The sequence below is a fragment of the Terrapene carolina genome, unplaced genomic scaffold, assembly GCF_002925995.2.
Source record: "Terrapene carolina triunguis isolate 2854851 unplaced genomic scaffold, T_m_triunguis-2.0 Scaffold66, whole genome shotgun sequence".
In the NCBI taxonomy this organism is placed as follows: Eukaryota; Metazoa; Chordata; order Testudines; family Emydidae; genus Terrapene; species Terrapene triunguis.
This window is the reverse complement of record NW_020664417.1, coordinates 56,964,045-56,972,277: the sequence shown is the minus strand read 5'-3', so window position 1 is coordinate 56,972,277 and position 8,233 is coordinate 56,964,045. Positions and strand designations below refer to the sequence as shown.

At 40.7% G+C, this 8,233-nt stretch overlaps 1 protein-coding gene across 2 annotated transcripts in view; it reads right to left on the bottom strand.

Moving 5' to 3' along the window:
• Positions 1 to 7,515: 7,515 nt before the first annotated feature.
• GABRA4 (gamma-aminobutyric acid type A receptor alpha4 subunit) overlaps positions 7,516 to 8,233 on the bottom strand; it is a 58,260-nt gene continuing 57,542 nt past the window's right edge. For both annotated transcript variants that reach the window (XM_026648164.1, XM_026648163.1), the window contains exon 9: positions 7,516 to 8,049. In XM_026648164.1, coding sequence (XP_026503949.1) covers positions 7,516 to 8,049 — 534 coding nt within the window. The remainder of the gene's footprint in view (positions 8,050 to 8,233) is intronic.

The following is an 8,233-nucleotide window of genomic DNA, read 5'->3' as shown; positions in this document are numbered from 1 at the left end:
TTTTTTAATACTGGACTTATGCTGCCCTTTCGAGAAATCTTTCAGTAATTCCTGACTAGATTTGGATACTTTGCTAATGCTTAGTTCACAGAATCTGGAGTCCAGCTGCCTTTTTTTTTTTTTTTTTAAGAAGTTGTACGGCTTTCTCTGTTGTACAAGAAATTAGAATAGAATTTTAATTCAAAAATCTGAGCAAATTACAGTGAGGTTGACTTTTTAGTTAACTGATTTGCTTTGGAATCTTTTCTAATGAAATAATATACAAAAGATTATAAAGTCCAAGAGAAATCTCTCAGTACATTAAATTATACATTACAAAGCAAAACAAAAACAACAACAAAAAAGATTTTAAAAGGTATATCCATCACATCTGTTAATTCAACAGTGAAAACCAACCATGTTTTGCAGGCATCACTTATTTTGAAAAGAATTACATTTTCCCATTCTCTGCATTTAAGCACTGCAGGGAGCTTTTAATCAAGGTGCTCAGTACTTCACTTTAACTAAGTATGAAAATGGACTGTGAAGAAGAGGCTTGCTTTCAAAAAGTCTGCATTACATAGAAGAGTTTGAAACTGCATTTGTTTTTTAAAAATAAATTAAAAAAGCATAAGCTAAGAAAGTTCTGTTTTCATTCTGAAAAAAGAGTTACAAATGCAAATACTAACCACTAAGGTCTGTCAGAATTTTCCAAAAGATGGAGGCTATGCACCTGATTCTTCTCTTACTTAAGGCCTTATCTAAAGCCCATTGGAGTCAATGGAAAGATTCCCATTGACCTATGTTGGCTCTGGATCAAGTTCTTACACCAATGTAATCAGAAGTGACTTCTACACTGAAATCAGTGTAGTTACACCAGTGCAAAACCAGTGTAAGTAAAAGAAGCATCTGACCCTGCATAAGTAAGATGTGTTTTTGAGGGAGGAGTCATGCTATTGTCATTTAATTGCTTTACCTTTGTATAGTTTTTAGCATTTTTTTTAGAAACCTCTGACATGTACGTTCATTTGTTCTGTTTAACTGTCACTTGTTAATACAAATTTTGCATTAAGTTCTTTCTACTTCAGTGAGTTGGTGCTATCCCACTTCTTGCATTATTACCTTATTTGTAACAAGATTATAAAGTGAAGGTAAGTCTTAACCCTTCCCTTCCCAAATGATCTGAATAAGTTATTGCCACAGAATTTAAGAATTTCAAAATACTATGAAAGTCTTGATTATAATTGCCATTGCTTGTTCTGTATTATTACAAGGTGTTCCAAGGCATTAGCCTTTATTTAGGTTTGGCTGCACTACAATTGCTACTTGGTTTTTAATCCCCATTAATTAAGATTCTTCCTTGTCTACATTAACATTTACAATCATGTTAGTTAAGAACATAATGTCCTCACTGGGTCAGAACAATGGTCCATCTAGTCTAGTATCCTGTCTTCTGACAGTGGCCAGTGCCAGATGCTTCAGAGGGAACAAACAGAACAGGACAATTATGGAGTGATCCATTCCCTTGTCCTCCAATCCAGCTTCTTGCAGTTATAGCCTTAGAGACACCCAGAGCATGGGGTTGCATCCCTGATCACCTTGGCTAAGAGCCATTGATAGACCTATCTTCCACCAACTCATCTAATTCTTTTTTAAACTCAGTTATACTTTTGGCCTTTACAACATCCATAGATTGACTCTTCATTGTGTGAAGAAGCACTTCCTTATCTTTGTTTTAAACCTGCTGCCTGGTAATTTCACTGAGTGACCCCTGGTTCTTGTGCTATGTGAAGGGGTAAACAACACTTCCTTATTCACTTTCTCCACACCAGTCATGATTTTAGAGACCTCTAACCTATCCCTCCCTTAGTTGTCTCTTTTCTAAACTAAACAGTCCCAGTCTTTTTCCAATGTACATTATTTTGCCTTTATCAGCATTGAATTTCATCTGCCATTTTGTTGCCCAGTCACCTACTTTTGTGAGATCCCTTTGTAACTCTTCTTAGTCAGCTTTGGACTTAACTATATTGAGAAATTTTGATAATCTGCAAACTTTGCCACCTCACTGTTTATCCCCTTTTCCAGATCATTTATGAATGTTGAACAGCACTGGTCCCAATACAGATCCTTGGAGACCCCACTATTTACCTTTTCCATTGTGAAAATTGACCACAAATTCCTACCCTTTGTTTCCTATTTTTTAACCAGCTACTGATCCATGAGAGAACCTTCCCTCTTATCCTAGGACTGTTTACTCTGCTTAAGAGCCTTTGGTGTGGGGCCTTGGCAAAGACTTTCTGAAAGTCCAACTACACTATATCAAAGGTTAGATCACCTTTGTCCACATGCTTGCTGACATCCTCAAAGGATTTTACTATACAAAGAGTATAGTAAGAGGAGGAGTAAGAAACAATGGCCCCATTCTTGTTTGTGATCCAAGGATGCTGCAGTCCACCCACATGAATCACAGTGAAGGACTGGGGGCTAGGCTTACATCTTCAGCTATTGTATACCTTATTTTAATATTCTACTGCTATGTTATTCTCAATGTAGTATTTCAGTGAAACCTGGTAATAATGATGGCCACCACAGGGTCCGATGGATTTCTGACAATGACGACAGATGACTACATGATGAAGTGTGATCATTGTGGATGAGCATTGTGGGTGAACTGAGATTCTACTGGCCTTTTGGCCTGATGCCCACTTTTAGGGGTCTGGGCCTGCATCACTGAAATCAATGGGAGTTTTGCTATTAACCTCAATGTCTATGCAGTGTTGTAGCCCTTGGGCAAACACTTTTCACAAAATGATCATTCCATATCTGACTTCTCAGTCCTCATCCTCGAAGGAAACCTGCACAACACCTTCAAAAGACAAGCCTGGGTGTTTACATTCATAAATTTGTTAAACACTAATAATCATGGTCTTAATAAAGACACTGCATTTATGGCTTATTATAACAATCTGTAACCCACTCACCCCCCTTTTTTGTCCCATGACTGCAAAGGGTGTTAACAGGAAATTTCACTTTGAATGGTCCCTTCCAATGTGTGTTAACTACTTATGCTAAACAATCTGTTCCACCTTGTATTTAGCTGTGATACTGAATACCTTTCACAGACCTGAAGTAGAGAGCAAGGTGTAGCTCAAAAGCTTGTCTCTTTCAAGAAGTTGGTCCAATAAAAAATATTACCTCACCCACCTTATGAATGTCTGTGGACAGTCTCTTAGCAGGTAGCACTTAGTAAAGATTTCACCAGGAGCACATCAATACTAGAAAGGCAACAGCGGCACAGCTGCAACCTCTCCAAGAGATGGTAAGCTAGGGCAACAGAAGAATTCTTTCACAGCCCTGAACAATGTAGATAAGCTGATCTAACTCTGTAGTGTAGATCGGCCCTAGATTTCTAATATTCTGATTTTTTTTTAAACTTTCTAACACCACCTTATTTACTATTTATAAACTGGACTTTATAAATCAGATTGGTTGATTGTTTTTAAATCATTGTAGTATTACTTTAAAAAAAGCAGAAGAGGGCATTGTTTAACTGGTCGCTGAAATTATAAGCAATTTTGGGGCATACAATTTAAGCTGCTAGTTTTGAACCTATGCCCAAAGATTCCTAGTATATTTTTGGTGTGTTTCTTTCTGGGTTTTTTGTGTGCCTCTGAGCTACAGACGGTTCACAACATGCTAATACTGATTACATTGCAGCCTCTGTGCTGTTTCTGAGTTCTCTACTATGAGATTAAAAAGTAACAAAAAAATTCTAACAACTACTTTCCCTTTACATTGTCCTTATGTAATTTGGAAAGCTAGTTATGTTAATTTCTTCAAATGCCCTAACACAAAAACGTAGTGCAGCATTATAAATTATTCCTAGCCTCATGATGAGATTGTCATATCTCATTTTGAATGCAACCATGCAGATGTTATCAGGTGCTTAAGTAGTACCCTGACCAGGGCCGCCCGGGGGGGCGGGGGGGGGCAAGTGGGGCAATTTGCCCCAGGCCCCGGGCCCCACAGAGGCCCCCACGAGAATATAGTATTGCAACTTTTTTTAATAGAAGGGGCCCCTGAAATTGCTTTGCCCCAGGCCCCCTGAATCCTCTGGGCAGCCCTGACCCTGACAGATTTAAAAAAAAAAAAAAAAAGCCCCCAAAACCCACTTTTCTGACAAACTCAAACATTCTCCTCCAAAACATTCTCTTCGCCAGAAGGTTGGAACTGAATGTTTGTAAGTTTGTTAATTTTCTATGATTGTGTTGCAGGTTTTATCAAATCAGAGTAGGAATTGGCAGGGAATCCAAGATACATATTCATATCATCTTGGTCAACCAGCCTGATCCAACATATGATCCCGCTGAACAATGTGCTGATTATACATCCAACATAGGGAGGTGGGAGGAAAAGGAAGACAGCTGTTTGTAGTGACTTGTTTAAAGCCATGCATGAGAAATGAAGATAATTTCTCTCCTCATCAGACTGGAAAGCGAAGCTCATTTTTAGTAACTTTCAAAGCAAATGCTGCAGTTTCCAAACAAACCAAAATTACATTGTTCATCATGCTAGAAATATTTTAGTATTTGTGTAGTTTTTTGTGATCTCTTAGTTTAACCAGATAAATCGATTATGGCTTGTGCCCGGGGGCGATAGTGTGATTATGATACTGTGACTAAATTAGGGAGCAAAGGCTACCATGCCCAGAGATACACCCAAGGATTCAGAACTGCTTCAGACAGCTAATTAGTGCACATGCTGCATTTGTAATTTTGTGCAATGGCAGCTGCTGTGGTATTCTAAGAAGTGTGGCAATCTTACACCTCTTATACTGTAAAAAATCGCATTAGGCCTTTTGGTAGATGTAAAGAAGCAAAATGTAAATGACGGCATCTGGCTGCTTGGCAAAGCCAGTGAAACAAAAAATTAAAGAAAATTCTTATGTTACATCATAATAAACTCACATAAGTCAATTTCTGTGCAGTCTAATGTAACATGACCTGATGAACTGAAACCCATACTACATGCGGTATTAAACACCATGCTTGGGGTGACCCTGAACCTCTGACAACCAAAAGCTGGGGGTGGAAGACAAGGTTGAATCATTCCATAATCCCCCATGAAGCTCTGGATTGGGCCCCAGTTGGAGACGAGATATTGGGTAAGATGGACCATGGTCTGACCCAGTCTGGCAGCACTTACGTTCTTACCTCTCATGGTCTCTAAAGTCTTTTAAACTACACAGTCAGATTCTCAGCTAAAGCCTGAGTCCATGAGATAGAGGTGGGAAGAAGGGCTGCAAACATTCCAGCTGTGGTTTCCTCATTCTGGGGCATTTTTACACTGACTCTGATCCCAGATTAGTTTAGGGCAGCCTCCTGAACATTCTAAACTACTCAAGCTGGCTGTGGCCCCCAAAGGTCCATCTGTCAGCTGGTCATTGCCAGAGCGCAGTAAAGTGCTGGCAATACCTCTTCTGCCCCTAACATATCCCCAATGCCAGGGGCTCCTGAAGGAGTGGCTTAGGAGTCAGTTATGTCACTCTATTCCAGCTGAGGGCTAATCCACCCAAGCATATCCCCAGATATGCCAGAGCATAGCTGAGAATCCGGCCCATTATTTTTGGTAGTCAATTGCAGAGAAGTTCAATTAGCTACCCAGGTGCAGTTTGTGCAGGCAATTCTTTTTTAATCAGCATATCGTCTATCCAGTATAGTAGAAAGGAAATTGATAAACAAGACCTCTGGTAGATTTAAACAGTTCACTTCATCCAAGAAATCCGAATACTTACCTGGAAGCACATCTTAACTCCAACCATCCAGGAGAGCACTTTACTGCTATTGAGCATTTTTAAGACAGGATGGGGCGAGAGGAAAAGCACCTTACCCCATCTAGGAAAGTATTCCTCTTATTTATGTGACATGACTACTTCCCAAAGGAAGTGATTTCCCTTCCTTACAGTTGGATTGTACCCGTAACCATAGAAAGGATGGGCAAACTCATTTTGCCATTTTAAAGCCATTTGAACATTTAACTTGAACTCAAACACTATTGGGTTTGCAGTCTGGTTAGGGGAGGCTACGAGAAACAGTGCAAAAGGAAAACATCCAGTGAAAAATAATGGTGAAAAAAGGAGGAGAGTAGACAAAGTGAAAAACAAAACAGGGGAAAGGCACCAGAGAAGGAAGAATTCTAATCAAAGCCTAAACATCATGGGCCTGTTTCTTCTCTGTCTTAGGGCTGGTCCACACTAACCCCCCACTTCGAACTAAGATACGCAACTTCAGCTACGTTATTCACGTAGCTGAAGTCGAACTATCTTAGTTCGAACTTACCGCGGGTCCACATGCAGCAGGCAGGCTCCCCCGTCGACTCCGCGTACTCCTCTCACGGAGCAGGAGTACCGGTGTCGACGGCGAGCACTTCCGGGATCGATCCCAGAAGATTGATTGCTTACCGCCGGACCCAGAGGTAAGTATAGACGTACCCTTACACAGTTGTAAATTAGGAGTAACTACACTCAAGTTAAACCTGATGTAAGTGAAAGAAGGATCAGGCTATTAAGTTGGTTTTGCAAACCCAAAATAACTAGTTCAAGAGATTCATAAAATCTCAGACTCCACGAGATTCACTCATCCTTTAATTCAGAGAGAATTTTCTATGCAGCGGCACAAAATACTGCTTAGTAAAAATATATGGAGTTCTCCAACTCCTTTGCCTAACTTTTTTTTACAGCGCTCCCCTCACCCCCTCCATTCCATCTCCCCTCCCCCCAACCCCCACCAGTAGGACTCGCTCTATTTTCTTCTGTCACCACTCATTATTTCTTTCATCAACTTTAATCTAGCAAGGAAAAGTCCCTTTCTGGCAGCATTTAAAAATATCCACAAAACAGTCACTGCAAGTCATAGTGGAAAATGCATTGCTGGGTCTAGGCAGTGGTGCTGGGGGCCTCGGGGATTTGTAATAATCATTATGGCATACTACTAAAAGTCAGTGCACACTACACTGCATAAATATGTATGTCTGCATTCTATTTGCTTCCCATCACTGTTCCTCCCCTTTCCTGCCCCCCCATGGCAAGTTCTGTGTCAGGGCTGGCTCCAGGGTTTTGGCCCCCCCAAGCAGAAAAAAAAAAAAAAAAAAGTCGCGATCTGCAGCGGCAATTAAGGCGGAAGGTCCTTCGCTCCGAGCGGGAGTGAGGGACCGTCCGCCGAATTGCCACCGAATAGCTGGACCTGCCGCCCCTCTCCGGAGTGGCCGCCCCAAGCACCTGCTTGCCAAGCTGGTGCCTGGAGCCGGCCCTGTTCTGTGTACCCATTTGGGAGAGAGAAGCCAATTTCTTACCCTTTATTCAGCGATGAGTTAGTTAATTGTCCCAATAAACTTGTTCTTTGCAATGGGAACCTAGCACAGAGCCTAGTAAAATAAGAATTAATGGTCTCTTTTTTAAAAAAAAAAATAGTTTTAAAAGAAGGAACCCTGCAACAAATGTGTTATAATAATTAAGGAAACTACTACATAGCAGCAAAACTACATTAGACTTTCTGATTTTTCCATGGTATCCTTGGATAGATACACTACCCAGTAGACCATGTTAAATGCTCCAAATGTGACAGGAAATAGAATGCGTGCATATTTGTCTATCTTACTAGTGCCAGAGCTGGAAGCAGGGGGAGCAGGAGACGGAGAGATAGCAGACGGCTTTACAGATGCTCCCATCGTATTAGCTGTGGTCTGAATCTGTTCCAGTCTAGAGCCAAGTAAATGATGAATGGATGGGGATCCAGCTGTGGCATGCTGTGTTATGCATCCAGTTAAAATTGGGGTGGAGGGAGGAGCTGGAGGAGTAGCTCTTGCAGAAGACAATGTTTCTGATACATTGAGGCGACTGAACGGGTTTGGACTTGATGCTGAAAGAGACTGGGGTGTAATGTCAGAAGACCCCTGAGTTACCACAGAAGGTTGGATGGAACTGTTTGCTGTGTCAGTTCGGTTCCCACCATCGGCCTCTGACTGTGCCATGGCGTTTGTTCTTTTCCTCACATTTGAATTGGCATCTGTAGCCTGCAAAGTTACAAGAAATAATATTAGTCATTTTTAAAATAGACACAAATAGAAGTGATGGGAACTTTTTAAACAAGCCCTATTATGCTAATACTCATTCATATCAAAGTTATCTTTGAACTTCAGGATCAAGCTACCATCTGCTCATGAACTTAACTGCGCAAAAAAAAAAAAAAAAAAAAAA